At 38.7% G+C, this 15,910-nt stretch overlaps 1 protein-coding gene across 2 annotated transcripts; it reads left to right on the forward strand.

Moving 5' to 3' along the window:
- The first annotated feature begins 5,717 nt into the window (after positions 1–5,717).
- On the forward strand, positions 5,718–10,578 carry tmem151bb (transmembrane protein 151Bb). 2 transcript variants are annotated; one of them, XM_084393256.1, is made up of 3 exons: positions 5,724–5,901; positions 6,057–6,303; positions 7,437–10,572. In XM_084393256.1, the coding sequence occupies exons 2-3, from the start codon at positions 6,217–6,219 to the stop codon at positions 8,838–8,840; spliced, it is 1,491 nt and encodes a 496-aa protein (XP_084249382.1). In that variant the 5' UTR covers positions 5,724–5,901; positions 6,057–6,216; the 3' UTR covers positions 8,841–10,572. The 2 variants fall into 2 exon arrangements, with proteins under 2 accessions (XP_084249381.1, XP_084249382.1); XM_084393255.1 differs by having other exon boundaries at positions 5,718–6,303; positions 7,437–10,578.
- Positions 10,579–15,910: the final 5,332 nt, after the last annotated feature.

Below are 15,910 nucleotides of genomic sequence, written 5' to 3' on the forward strand. Positions count from 1 at the left end.
TTACTGCAATGAAAGAAAGTGATTTATTATCCGCATTGGTGGCATTTGTTGCATTTAATTTGCTGATTAAAAAAAAATGCATTGCAGTTGTTATTATTATTTATTATTCTGATTTTGAGGTCAAATGTGATCATGGTCGAGAATGCCAATGGCCGGTGACTTACGAAAATTTACCAGACATTAATATTTTATACTGGTTATGACACCAACATTTTAGATACCAGTGAAAATTCAGAATTCTCTATTCCAATTTCGATACCACAATTAAAACTACCAGCCTAACTAATATAAATGTAAAACATTATTAAAGATGAGTGTAACAGTAGTTTTCAGGTAGAGATATTGAATAATCAAATGCAAAATAACACTGGATATAGTCTTCACTGTATAAATTAAACAAATTGATCCTTATTAAAGTCACACAAGTTATTCAGTCAAGAGCAGTGAGTGTTTGTTTTTTTAAGTGTTTTTTGTTTGATTAACATTAAAAACAAATATTAGTGAAGGGAGTGGATTGGAATCCACTGCTGCTTCAATGTATATATGAGTGATTATAATCAAGGTATTAATCAATACTTTTCCTTCTAAATATCAAATGTTGAATGACTTCTCTGAAGATTTTACTTTGTTATAGAAGTTACCAGTGTAATTACTGAAATGTTCTTTTCATGTATTCATTAATGTCAGTATTTGATATTTGAATGCAGTAACATTTCTTGCCTATTTATCCCAGCTTCCAGAAATTAAATAGGGACTGGTTTTGTGTTTGAGAAAGGTCTTAAACGTGTTAAAACACATAGGGGTCATTGAAGTCTATAGTTTAAGGTACCATTTGTCAGTTAAAGCCTATAGTTTCCATTTAGAATAAAGTGTCCTATCCTGAGAGAAAGAACGCATTATCTTGATGTTTTGAGACGAGACTCCTGTTTATAGTTAGAGCCTGGCCAAATCCAACCTTGGAAAAGATGTGTGCCGGGTGTGTGTGTTAGTCTTCTTGCTTACAGGTTAAGGAACCACTGGCATTGTTGGAGATTGACTGAGTTGTTGTTCGAGACATGCTGGCACCCAGCAACCCAAATTTGCGACCTGGAAGGTCATGACGCGCCTAACTTCAGGGTCCGAGTGTCAGCAGCATAATCTATGGAGATATGCTTCTGTCTATCTGTATATGTGTGGAAAATTACTATGTTTATCAATTTCTTGGCCAATAAGAATCATTCAGCCTGTAAGCAATGACGTAGCTTAGACCTTGGAAATGGTATAACTGCTGTGATCTTTGTAACTGTAAGGGGGGCGGCCTACGAACTCCTGTGTGAGTCTTGAAGCTGACTTCTGCTGATGAAACTGCAAACTATCTTCAGTAAAACTTTTCTTCAATTTTTTATAATTCTGACTCCGGGTCTTCTTTTCAAACATCTGGTCCATGGGTCCTAAACTGTTAACCCCTAACATTAGGCTACTGTCACTTTAAGAACTAATGCACGGATCCAGTACGATACGCATCTTTCTCTCCATCTTACGTTATTTTAAGCCATAATTGACCATGTTTATTAGGATATTCGCAGAGACGGGCATTTTTGTACATATTTTTTGTGAATTTGTCCATTCAAACACAAGAAAAGGTGAAACCAAGCTCGATTCAGTATCCGCGCGCTGTCTGAGACGCGGCTTTCTGTGCGCACTTCGGATGCACACACAAAATTTCCACACTTTGCACGAGTAACGAATTGAGTTATTGTTTCACGTCTTCTTGCGCTTGAATATTTAAATGACCATGGCTTGAACTCTTGAGATGATGTCCCGAGTGTTGTTCATGTTTGTTCTCACAACACTGCATTGTTAGAATTCATAAAAATGTTACCGGCCTACTGGTGATTGACAACGTTTTTATACACTAGACAACACCGATTTTTACGAGTGATAACTTTACGCCCTGCACTGACATGATCCAGCTGAAGAAAACATCTGCTGGTAAAAGAGAAGAATTTCACTTCATCAACTCCATGATGTTGAGCCAAAAATACAGACTGAAGCCCAGAAAACAAGCATTAAAACTATGTCCGAGAGCAAATAAAGGTCTTTTGAGGCTGCTGGTAATCCTGCTCACTTGTGTGTATCAGCCTCAAGCACTGCTTCAAATCTGGACTTGGCAAGGGTCAGTGGTGCCCAAACTGCATCACACATGTACACTATTAAGGGTTTTTTCGCAGCGATGCCATGGAAGAACCATTTTTGGTTCCCCGAAGACCATTCAGTGATCAGTTCTTAAAAGAGCTGTTTTATAATGTTCAGGACATTTTAATAATCTAAAGAACCTTTTTCCACTATAAAGAACCTTTTGTGTGATTCAAAGGTTCCATGAATGTTGAAGGTTCTTCATGGAACCATTGATTCCAGTAAAGAACCTTTATTTTTAAGAGTGATGATTATAGTCAACGTACAGTACATGTCTTTGTTCATATATTTTGTCATAGTTATAATCCCCAAAAAAATGCAGCATTTTTAAATCCCAAAAATAAAATGTCTGTTAATTTAGGTAATTTGCTGCAAAAACATTTGATTGAAAATTTACACATTTTGTCACACATAAGCAAATTCGAGTTATATTTTGATGCATGTTCCAATTGTGATCAAATCACATCAGGCAACTTTACTGTACCTTAAATAGAAATTAAGACAACATCATTATTTGAACGAAACACACAGAGCCACTTAAAGAGATGGTTCGGAGTAATTTCAACCTAGGGTCCTTTGCACCTCGACCTCGAGCCAAACACCCCCCAGAAGCCTTTTTTCCCTTGGTCTAACATTATTAAAGTTAGAGCTTATTTAGAGATATCAGCCGGATGTCTTAGTGCAGGCGCTAATGGATCCAAGGCTGTTTCTGTCAGGACCACTACCGTCAAATATGATTGACAATTAGCATACAGTTTGGATTGGCGGAATGGTTCCGTTCTGGGCGAGAACTCCCTGCGCATCCATGCAGCCTAGCATGGATAAGAGCAGGGAGAGCAGCAATAATCCCCCTTGGGGTAAACAGAACAGAACCAACATGAAAATTTGCAAATATATTTAATTCAAGATTTAAAGTACAACATTATTCAATAATTATTCTGATTCAAGGGGAATCAGAATGTCAAATCCTGACTGGGTGAGAGGAGGAGCTGGGGATGGAGGAGGGTAATTTGCTCCTGAGAAACGCGATAGCTGCTGATAATACTGAAGGAGCTTATATATGTATACGGTGATAGGTGTCGTATTCCTATAGGTAGATGTGGATCAGCTGAGGGTCAGCTGATGCGAGCTTGACTAACGTGACCTGCCAGAACTAACGCTATGCTTGATATCTGGTAAATTACCGCACTAATAATACCCAGAATGGTACCAAACTTCTACAGTAGTACAAATAGGTTCTGTACTCATAAAACGAGGCATTGGAAAGTTTGTAAGTACATCAGGAGTTTATGTAAATAACACTTGCCTGACGGCTAATGCTACCGCTAACCCGCACGTTGACGTCACTTCAGTGATTTGGGAAAAGCAGGTAAAAGTCCTGGCAGAAAGCGATGCATAAGGATGTAGTGTAACGACGAATTATTATTTTTCCCGAAGTGTTGACAACTTAGTGTTAACTAATAATTGTTATAAACTGGTACTACCAACACAATATTAGTGCATTCCTGGAACTGGGCGTCGTTACACTACATCCTTATGCATCGCTTTCTGCCAGGACTTTTACGGGCTTTTCTCAAATCACTGAAGTGACATCGACGTCCGGGTTTAGCGGTAGCATGAGCCAAGGGAAAAAAGGCTTCTGGGGGGTGTTTGGCTCGAGGTCATGGTGCAAAGGACCCTAGATTGATTTTACTCCGAACCTTACCTTTAAAGGCTCGTTAATGTGCAATAATGATAAAATAAGTAAAATCTTCTTTAGCTGAAACATCAAAATCCTTCATTACTGGGTAGAAATCAAGGAGCTTTGATTCTCACATCTGCTCAAGCTCTTTCCTGTGGATTTCCTCTCTCTCTGATTCTGAAGACATCACACTGTCGCAGAGATTCACAGAACATCAGATGCCACTTTCATGGTTAACCAGTGTTAAACAAAACCTCCCTGTAAACATATTTATTTGGCCTGTTTCAGCAACTTTCTTCTTCTTGCATGCTATTTGTGAAGTCCAGTCTTTAGATACTCATAAAAACAACACGGATTATAGCCCGGCTGTGAAAACGTGACATCTGAGGATAATAAAGGGGAGAATACATATACTTTATTCTAACAAACCACATTTGTCATGTCATAATAAATTTAGAAAGCTTCCATTACATGAAGCTGCCAGTGATAACCATTTATTATGCTAAAAAAATGTTTGTTCATGTCCAAATGTATTTTATACATGGAAAGTAAAATTAATTTTGACAAAGCAAATTTATCCAGGTCTAACAATATATAATAGACATATTGCTGAACTGTATGACACCATGCAAATTTCTTGACAATATTTTCTATGAAATAATAAATAAAGCACCCAAAACAGTTTGAGTAAAATATTAATGGCACACACTTAAACAAGCAACAAAATGTGCAGACGTTGACATTGAAATAAAAAAGGGAAAGACTATAGCGCTATCTGGTGGACATTTGGTAAATTGCATATAGCTGTTGGATGTTGAATTACATATAGCTGTATGAATTACCAGCTAGTAGCCTTTCAATAACCATTCACAGTGCATGCACCTCATATTTATGGTATTTATATGGACACTAAAATGCAATGTAAGTATGCACACTATAAGTAAGGAAAACTGTAATCCACTGAACATTATAACAACTGACCATCCGATAAACGAATATGTCTATTCAAAATCTGAAGTCACTAGTACTAGTCACTAAAGGAATAGTTGAGCCACAAATGAAAATACTGAAAATGAAAATTTACTCACCCTCAAGTTGTTCCAAACCTGTATGACTTTCTATTTTCCTGTGAAGCTTAAAAGATGATGTTAGGTTGAATGACAACCCTTATTTTCATTGCATCTGTTTTATGACTTTATTTTCAATTTTCTGCTAGTCGCTGTCCTCGGTGCTGAATCTGAAATGGGTCAGAATGACAGCTGTCAATCATTTTATGTTCACAGACACCTTTATCCAAAACGACATTGCATTCCAGATATACATTTTATCACGATTAACACCAACACAATTATTGTAATCATGAAAAAAGACTTTCAATGTAACACTTTTATAACAATAAATGGCATGATTTTATTGTAACAATAACTTACACCATTTTCACCGTAAAAAATTATATGATCAATAAGTTATGACATACTAATGACAAAAAACTTTACATTGCGTTAACTAAATAAGTTAAGCAATTTTCAACTTTTTATACAAGTTGTACAAGATTCAACAAATTATTAAGTCAGTTTAATGTAATTTACAACAATCTTTATTGAACTTTCACCAGTATTTTAATTTAATTATTGATGAATAATTGGAGAAGTTGAATGACTATTCAATTTATTCATCAACAATTAAATTAAAATATTGGTGAAAGTGCAATAAAGATTGAGTAAATTAACGTGCATTCATTTATAAAAAATATATATTTGTACTCTTAGCATGTGTGAATTTCTCTAGAAGCGTGTGAATTTCAATGCGCTCGGTTGTCGACATCTGCTGTCAGGAGCTTCACGAGCACCACCACCACCATCATCATCATCCTCATCCTCCCCACCCCTCAACCTCTCCCTGCGGGAACGACAATATCCAGCTCTTAACATTCCCAATTTGGAATTGCAAATCCTCGCCAAAGGAACCAATTTGAGCGGCACAAACCACATTCTTTCTTAAATGGCGTCAGAAACGCGTCTCGCGCGCGCGTTATCGTACAGGAGGTATGGCGGCTAATCAGACGCTCTGTGAATCTGTATCAGTCAGGTTTTCAATGCATGTGCTTATCTGTATTGTCATACGACCATTTAAGCATATCTAAACATACTGCTGATCTTTGTCATGTGAAAGATGCATAAATTGCCTAATCAAATCGCAGGTTGTTGCAAACGGAAGTAAGCGATGAAATTCGATTTCAAAATGCATGACGGATTGGACAGGCGGGTTTGAAAGCGCAGGTTGGGTTGCATTGGGGTGCGTTTGTAACCAGTGGATGCTGAAGAGTCTGGGGAGAGTTTGAGGTGGTCATTGTTCCAGCCATGTCTCCTCCAGCATCTGCTGCGACAGCCAGTGAGAGCAGCACCAACACTGTGTTCGAGGACGACACGGACGCGACGAGAGAGGAGGTACTCAATATCTCACGCGGTTTTCATTTAGCAGTCATGACGATGCGTGAATAGCGCGTGATAACCGAGACAAAAACTAAATATCCCGCTGTGTAAACATGAGCATCGATGTGCACAACATGGAAGCATGCAACAATAGACATCACTGCAGTGAGAACGCATGAGCAGTGAGTGGCTTTATCAAATAACAAACGGCCGAACAGGTTTTGTTATTGTAAGCAATAGAGGTTACAATCCACGGAAGCATGATTCTACATAACAAATGACACCCAGTATGATACATGCAGACATGAACAATATTTATTGATCACATATTCAACCATTGATAGTGATAAACCAATATATTGGCCAGGCCAATAATTAGTAGTGCAAACTAAACCAGCCGATGATTTCCTGGTTGGTAAGCTGATAAAAAAATAAATAAAAACAAACAGCATTGGGAGATAATTTATTGTTTCAGATCAGCAAACCAGCTTGGGTTTTTTTCAGTAAGGTTACATCAAGTTCAAAATCTCCAAACAGCTTTCTCTATTAATACATTTTCAATGTATTTTAGTGAATTTTGAAATAAATATTGTAGCAAATGTTGTTGAAATTAAGTGTTCGTTTAATTTCACCTAATTTAGATTGTTAAATAGGGAGGCCCACATACACACAAATACAAAAGTTAATAAATTTATTTAAATTTAAGAAAAAGCAAATGTTTAAGCATTTTCTTTTATGGAATTCTTGTATTATTTTAGTAAATATTACAGTCCTGCTTAAACAGTAGGTCATGGGTTCGATTCCCAGGGAAAGTAAGAACTGATAAGAATGTAAATGTGTACCTTGAAATGCAATGCAAGTCGCTTTGGATAAATGTAAATGTAAATGCACAGTAAATATTGTTTAAAATAATTGTTCACAGAGATAAAAAAAAGATCCAAAGAGATATCAAATGTACTCTCTTTCTCTCTCTCACACACACACACACACTGCATGAATATTAGCCAATAAAGGAATACAATTCTGCATTTTCACATCTTGCTTTCAAACATGCATGACATGGTATTTGCATAAATCACTGTACTCACCGTTTCCATGTCCTTTCTAACTCTAACTCTCCGTTGTTCTCTTTTGTGTTTGACGAGCAGCAGAGGCCCGTGAAACAGTCACTGAGCAAGTCCATGTGCAGAGAGGTGTTCTGGAAATGCCTGCTGCTGTCTATGCTCATGTACGGCTGCATGGGAGCCATGGTGTGGTGCCACGTCACCAAGGTCACCCGGTTGACCTTTGACAGTGCCTACAAAGGGAAGTCCATGATGTATCATGACAGTCCCTGCTCAGACGGCTACATCTACATCCCACTGGCCTTCCTCATCATGCTTTACGTCGTTTACCTGGTGGAGTGCTGGCACTGCCATGCCAAAAATGAGCTTCAGTACAAGGTGCACGTGGAGGGAATTTACGAAAGAGTCCAGAGGATGCAGCAGGCCAAGCCTTGCATCTGGTGGAAGGCCATCAGCTACCACTACGTGCGGCGGACACGGCAAGTCACGCGGTACCGCAACGGAGACGCGTACACCACCACGCAGGTGTATCACGAGAGGGTCAACACCCATGTAGCCGAGGCAGAGTTCGACTACGCCCACTGTGGGGTCAAGGATGTCTCCAAGCAGCTAGCGGGTCTGGAAAAGTCAGCCATCACCAAACTGAGGTTCACTAAGTGCTTTAGCTTCGCCAATGTGGAGTCCGAAAACTCCTATTTGACCCAACGGGCACGGTTCTTCACCGACAATGAAGGATTGGATGATTACATGGAGGCCCGGGAAGGGATGCACCTGAAAAACGTAGACTTCAAAGAGTACATGATTGCCTTCTCCAACCCAGACCACCATCCCTGGTACGTCTCCAACTGGGTCTTCTGGACAACGGCCTTTCTTACCGTATCCTGGCCGTTACGGGTTCTGGCAGAGTATCGCACGGCTTACGTCCATTACCGTGTTGAAAAGCTCTTTGGTGCTGACTACATACCTGTGACGCCCTGCGACGAGAGACCCTACTGTAGACGCATCCCGAGAGTCAACACCATCGACAGCACCGAACTGGAGTGGCACATTCGCTCCAACCAGCAGCTGGTGCCGAGCTACTCCGAGGCGGGTCTGATGGACCTGGCACAACGCTCAGGAGGCGTCAGGCAGAACTGTGAACGCTGCCACCGCGCCATCAGCAACTCATCCGTGTTTTCCCGAAGCGCCCTCAGCATCTGCAACGGCAGTCCTCGCATCCCCTTCAGCGGGAGCCGCTTCTCCTTGGGAAGACTGTACGGTTCTCGCCGAAGCTGCTTCTGGAGAAGCGGGAGCGGGAGTCTGGACGAACCCGAGAGTCCCAGCGAGAACACGCGATGCCTGTCCGGACGGATCAACGCTGATGAGGAAGACCCACCGGCCTACCAGGATGCGCTGTACTTCCCGGTGCTCATCGTCCACTGTAATGAGAGCTGTCCCAATCACCGATCCTTCCATAGGAACAGCTCATGTGTGGAGACTTCGTTATGATCGATCTCTTTAGCTAGATCCACTACCAGTCAGAAGACTTTTTATGATTTTAAAAGAAGTTTCTTCTGCTCTCCAAGGCTGCATTTATTTGATTAAAAACACAAAAAAACAGTAATATTATTACAATTTAAAGCAGCCGTTTTCTATGTGATCATTCTAATATGATGATTTGATGCTCGAGAAACATTTTGAAAACAGTTATTTACATTTTTATTTCAGGATTCTTTGATGAATAGAAAGTTCAAAAGAACAGCATTTATTTGCAATACAATCTTGTACAGCACAATATTATTTAATCAAATAAATGCAGCCTTGGTGAGAAAAGAAAAGAGACTTCTTTTAAAAACATTAAAAATCTTACCGGTCCAAAACTTTTGACTGGTAGTGTAAACCACATCAAAACGTGAGACTTGAGAGCCTATTGAAAAATCCTCAATATTCGACTTGTCCTGTTACTCAGGAATCATTTATTGGAACATGTATCGGCCCACGACACTGTATGCTTACAACGACAGACGGAACAATTCTAAAATAACTCCAGTAATACACATTTACAGCAATAATGAAAACAAAGCATTGGAGCTCTTGGTACAAGGAATCATTTTCATTAACTGGCAATCTAGGAGAGCAAAAACGGGCTGTATGTTCTTGACTGCTATAAAGAGCAATCGCCACATCTACAGAGCAAAAACCTGGTCCTTTTTCTACAAGTACGACCAAATTTTCACCTTTATGGACCTTCTTAAATGTTGCACTTGAAGTCAAATCGTCTGTAAAAGAATGTTACTTCGTTTCTCTCACATAGTGGATTCCAATTGGACCATGAAATGTATGGTTTACATTCATATATGAACACTCCTTCTGTATACGAGAAAATATCATGTGTTATTTGTACTTTTACTGTGATTTAACTGCGTCAGGCAGAACAATATTCAGTAAGGTTATGAACTGTTATGGCGATGTTCGCAACACTGCATATCTCAAACCATGCGACACATTTCAGGCTATGCAACTATTAACCTCTGGTATGTTATGCCTTTAAAACGTATATACAATTTACAATGGAATGTATGACTGTTGAAGCTTTTCTTTACATCGCTTGTATGTAGTGTACAAACTATCCAACAAGGACTGAATTATTAATTGAAGGCAGACATGCATAGGCTTGTCTATTAGTGAATGTTTTACAGTTTCAATAGCCGGCAACCGCTCTTTTACTTGGCCGTAAATTGCAGTGGATCCGAGCAAATGCAACAGATCAAGTAAACGTACAGATATAAGAGAGGGAAAATGCATTTCTTTATGCAGCTGTGCATTTATTCATTGGTTTACAGCCATTTGATAATCAGTGCTGTGTATAATATCATCTCAACTCTTTTGGATTGACTGTAACAAAGGTGCAGCTTCATTAAAACGCCATTCATCAACACGGTTTTAAAGTATCGACCATCAAAAATGGCCTAGAGTTTTCCAAAGACATTTTTTTATCTCTTTCATGCAGTCGATCCGGATATAGCCTGTATATCTCTGATCTGTTTATCTGTTGCGTCTAAAGGTTGCAGAAGCATTTATCAGTATTGCATCCTATCACTTTTATACTGCCTATAAATAATGTATTCCATATCATGAAAAACTCAAAACATCATCACTATGCTTTATTCATGTAGCAGCCATTAAACATGAAAATTGTTGTGTTAAATGGACTTAAACTCACTGAATAAACTGCTTGTGGATACACAGAAATGAGTAATCACTGTGTGTAAAATAAATGTGGTGGGGGAAATACAAAGACAAAATACAAGTCAAAAACAACTTCATCTACACTTAGTTAAGTCATTCCTGTTCAGCTATTGTTGCAATTTAAGGAAGTATTGCTATATTTTTGCAGTCCTCATAACTTTATTACTTACAAAATGTCAAGAAAATTGCCAGAAGTTCATAACGAGCTAAAGTTCGCTTACATGAGGATGCTAGCAACTTACTTTTCATATTTTTAAGCATCTTCTTGTTAATGAATGTTGATCTTATCAAACTTATTTAATTTGAGAGAAACAAACCAACACCATAAAACTCCCCAGAATTAATTAATATACTTATCAATTGATAATACTTACTAATGTTGCTGCTGATTACACACCAAATGATTTCACGTCCTGAAGGAATCGTGAAAATGCAGATTATTGTCCACTGTGCGGTTATGAGAACACACCTCTAGATGGCAGTGAAGAATGTGTCACATAAAATATCATCATGAGATTCTACTGTATGTAAACATGACTTATCATTATGTTCTCTAATTGCAGTAAGAAGAAAAAACTAAACAGTAATAATAACCAGTTGTTTCAGATTGCTCCACACACAGAAGACAAGATAAGAGAGGTTCTGTTTAAACAGTACAGTAGGTGTGTTTGCCAAGTTCATGTGTGGCTCTGTTTCCGTGTTTAATTCAGAGAGAATTTAAACGGCAAGAATAACTGGTTTTGGATGACTCTACATAGAAATACTGGAGAAAAGCAAAGCCAGAGGTATTGAAATTTCTGTTTGGACAGATGGTTCAGTCATATTGATCTCAAATGGCCTTTGTGAACTATTGATCAACGTTGACACAGGGAAATCTAATGATTTTGTTATCAAGCATGTCCCACCCTGAGTACACACACAGAGACAAGGAAGTCTGTCGGGATGAAGGAAGTGAAAGAATACAAAGGTTCATTTACATAGTCTTTTTCTGACCCAAATGCATTTGCTTTCCAAAACATTACATCCATAATAAAACAACTCAAAAAGGTTCAATAATTATGGGAGAATCTCACAAGTTGAAGAACAACTCCATTTCATATTTCAGCCCAAGACACTATTTTCATGTCAATTACAAATATTCCTCACACTGGATTGTCATAACCATTAACAATTATATGTATTTAACTTATGTTATAGAGGCCTACGTCAACACATAAAATAAAAAAGTAAACCATCAGGGTTTGGGGAAATTTGAGCCTGGACATGAAATTTAGGAGATTGACTCAGCAAGGGAAAATATGACAACACATTTATGATGTATTTCATGGTAAAAATAGAGTCAAATATTGGATTGTACAGTCTTTAGAACCTTACTGTACAACAAAAGTTGTGCTTGGGCTGGTAATTGACAGGTTGAATGTTCAAATCCTGCTCAAAGGGGTCATTCATTAACTATCTCAAACCAGAAACACTACAAAAAGGACCATAGTAAAACCATCCTTTTGTACATGTACCATGGTATTCTCCCAGTACCTTGCTTGGAGTGTCATGTAAATACCACGGTAAATGGTACAACCACAGTGTCAAAGAGGTACCCTGTAATGAGGACATTGTGTTGTAATTTACTCAATTTGACTTCTGCTCGCCTCAGGCTGAGCTCAGAAAAGTCACACTTATATAAGCATATGTAGTTATAATAACAGGCTACACACTACAGTTTGATACGATTCAAGAGTTTTTACTTTAGTAGTTTTTGTGGCTAGTTCTAAGTGAATTTTAGTGTGTGGTTGCAATAAACTGATTTGCTATTTTGCATATGATATGACTTTAGTCTTGCTGATTCGTTAACTAGTTTACCCACCTTTTCGCGTGGCTTCGTGTGCCACCGCTAATCGCTAATCCACTTGTTTGACCCATTGAGATGACTCGCGAATTAACTAATTCCACTACTATGGCGAAGGTTGAGCTAATGAGATCGTCAGACGTTTTTTTGGTATGAGGGTCACGTTACCTAATTAATATTAAACAAGTCAAGCTTTCATTGTAGTGGGATTCGTTCATTCGTCTATCGCGCGCTTACCAACACCAGAGCCATAGAGAGAAAGAGTTGCGACACTCCCATAGACCTCCGTTGTAAAAAATGGCGGCGCTTTTAACCGCCTACTTCCTGGATATGAAGATCGGATTAGTTCCAAACACTGTCATTTGGTCGTTGGACACCATTCACTTACATTGCTGCGCGTCGAGTTGTTCCAGAGGTAAATTGCTGAAATATCGACCTCTTTTGAATTGTTAACTGTCTATATTGTATCAGAGGCCCTTTGCGATGCTTATACTGGTCTTCATTTTTATATGCACGGCGTAATTATTTATATTTTATGTTGGTTGTTTCAACCAATTTTCAAGCACTGCCTGCTAGCTAGCTAGCGCGACTTCGTCAGCTGTGACAGTAAGAGCTCGGTAATGAATCGCTGCCACCTTTATAGCGACTTAATTAATTTGAGGCCACATTTACACATAGCCGGGTATTTAGAGAAACGAATATTTCTCCCCCTCCGTTTTCAAAAATAACATCGTGCACACAACATCGTTTTCAAAAAAGTTGTCGTTTACATCAGCCCGCATAAATACGCCGTCGAGCAACATCATAATTATGCCAAACCTATGGGCGGCAGTGTAGGGAGAAGGGTAAAGCCATGCAAGCCAATCAGAATCCTCAAAATCGACAACAACGAATAGCACGAGCGACTTCCAGTTCCTTTCAAAACAACAGACATGGCACGAGATTCGTTTGTGCGGACAGACAGCGAAGCAAATGCAAACAGGCCAAAACCGTTTGCACAAAAGTAAAAATGAGTACCACCTTAACAGCATCCATGATCAAATAGTAGCCAAACAAACTCTAAACATAGGGCGCTCACATGACGTAAGCATTTTCTGGCGCATAATGTGACGTTTGAGAACCTAAAACTCCGTTTCTCCCAGTTGACACGGCAACACATAACCGGCGTTTTCAGAAATCTCCACTTTGGCCGGAGTTTTTAGAAATAATCGTTTTCTTGGATAAAAACGGCGTTTTCGTGTAAATGACAGGCCAAAACGCAGGGAAATATCTGCGTTTTCCCATCGTGTAAACGGGGCCTTAATCTTAATCTTAATTACATTTTTTGGGATATACTAACTTTTCATTATGTTTTGTTGTCTTGAGTGAAGCAGCTTGTGTGAACAATGCTGGACATCTAGGATTGTTATGGCCATCAGCAGTCCTGTCTGTTTCATGGATCACCTGCCCTTGGTTTTTGTTTTTCTTGTTCACACACACTCACACAAGCAAACATTTTTTGTTGTCTGTCATTGTTTAATAAAACGTATTTTATTTGAAAATCTTCATTTGTATCAGTCATGCTTAATTGATGTCTCAACTCTCAATAGCTGTAACAAGTTACAAGTGTTTTGTTAGTGAATTGCTTAAGTTACTTGGATTGAGTTACAGCTACCCTTACTTAGCCTACTCTGTACACTAACCCAGAGCCATAGAGGAAAATCTTCACTCTGCACTTACCTATAGACCCAAACATAAAAGCGTAAATTCGTTTTTAATCTGTTATAGTTTTGATAATATGTGTATGGCTTAATCTTAAAATTATATTCTTAGTCTTAACATGATCATGTTTCACGTTGTGGTCCTGGGGGTGGCCACTTTCATCATAAGAAGTGAGCTAGCTTCTAAGCGAATTCTGAACGGACCGCCACCGCAGACCTCTTTGCGTGATCAAAGGTAGGCTAATGGCTGAATCGGAATTTATAAGCAAAATCACGGGAATCAATAGCCTAATACAGCCCAGATGTGCTAAAATAAATATCATGAGACGTCCATCATCAGATTCAGATGAATGATAATGGAAAAGTTAAGTTAGAGCCGCTAAAGCCAGTGCTACTACCCATGCGAACATGAACACTAAGCTTTTCCCTCCAAAAATATAGTCTAAAACTTATCTCCAAATGCAAAACTGACATTAACAAAATGCAATAATGCAATAACAGCTGAAAAAGTACTTGAGTGTGTGTTTTATTTTATATTTACCGTTCAATAATACAATCGCTGCTGTCTGTCCCATAGAAGAACATGACAGCCAGCGTATGTTTTGGAACTATTGGGGCTTACATGAACCACGTGACAGCCATAGCAGCGGCGACATCAAAGAGTGTCGCAACTCTTTCTCTCTATGGCTCTGACCAACACCTGACGCTCAGCCAATCAGTGAGGCCTATTGATCGAACGTCAGAGTATTTAATTAGCATCCAAGAACCAAGCCTTTACTGTAGTAGGATACATTACTCTGATTCCAGAGTTCATTGAATCGAGTTATTTTCTATATGATGCCACTTGGAAATATTATAAGGAAACATGGAATTAGTTTCCATTGTTATGCTGATGACACTCAAATATATATTTCATCACGGCCAGATGAAAACGCTAAATTATCCAAATTGACAGAGTGTGTTAAAGATATAAAAGATTGGATGATGCGTAATTTTCTTTTATTAAATCCAGACAAAACAGAGGTACTACTTATCGGTTCAAAAAAACCGCCCACAAAACCTCTCGCAATACAACTTTAATATAGTAGGATGTCCTGTTACTTTATCCTCTACAGTAAAAGACCTGGGTGTTATACTCGATTGCAATCTGTCTTTCAAAAATCATATTTCATATGTTACAAAAACCGCCTTTTTCCACCTTAGAAACATTGCTAAGCTACGTAATATGCTATCAGTTTCTGATGCAGAAAAGTTAGTTCATGCATTCATGACCTCAAGACTAGATTACTGTAATGCTTTATTAGTCGGTTGTCCTGCATCCTCAATAAACAAGCTACAGTTAGTCCAAAATGCCGCCGCTAGAGTTCTTACTAGATCAAGAAAATATGATCATATAACACCGATTTTATCATCACTGCATTGGTTACCTATAAAGTCCCGTATTAATTACAAGGTATTGCTACTTACTTATAAAGCCCTAAACGGCTTAGCTCCAGTCTATTTAACGGATCTTCTATCGCCCTATAATCCATCGCGCTCTTTAAGATCACTAAATTCAAGGCTTTTGGTCATACCTAGGATATCCAGATCCACCAAAGGAGGGAGAGCATTTTCACATTTAGCTCCAAAACTCTGGAATAGCCTTCCTGATAGTGTTCGTTGCTCAGACTCGCTCTCCCAGTTTAAAACTAGATTAAAGTCGCATCTCTTCAGCCAGGCATTCATATAATATTTTTAATCTTACAGTTCAAATTACAATCCGGCCTCTAGTTAATAAACGCCAGAGG

Source organism: Rutilus rutilus, assembly GCF_951802725.1.
Source record: "Rutilus rutilus genome assembly, chromosome: 21".
Classification (NCBI taxonomy): domain Eukaryota; kingdom Metazoa; phylum Chordata; class Actinopteri; order Cypriniformes; family Leuciscidae; genus Rutilus; species Rutilus rutilus.

Bases quoted from the DNA above. Each gene is read 5' to 3' on its own strand.
- tmem151bb (XM_084393255.1), top strand. From the start codon at position 6,217: ATGTCTCCTCCAGCATCTGCTGCGACAGCCAGTGAGAGCAGCACCAAC. The intron at 6,304-7,436 runs GTACTCAATATC...TTTGACGAGCAG, and splicing joins CGGACGCGACGAGAGAGGAG to CAGAGGCCCGTGAAACAGTC.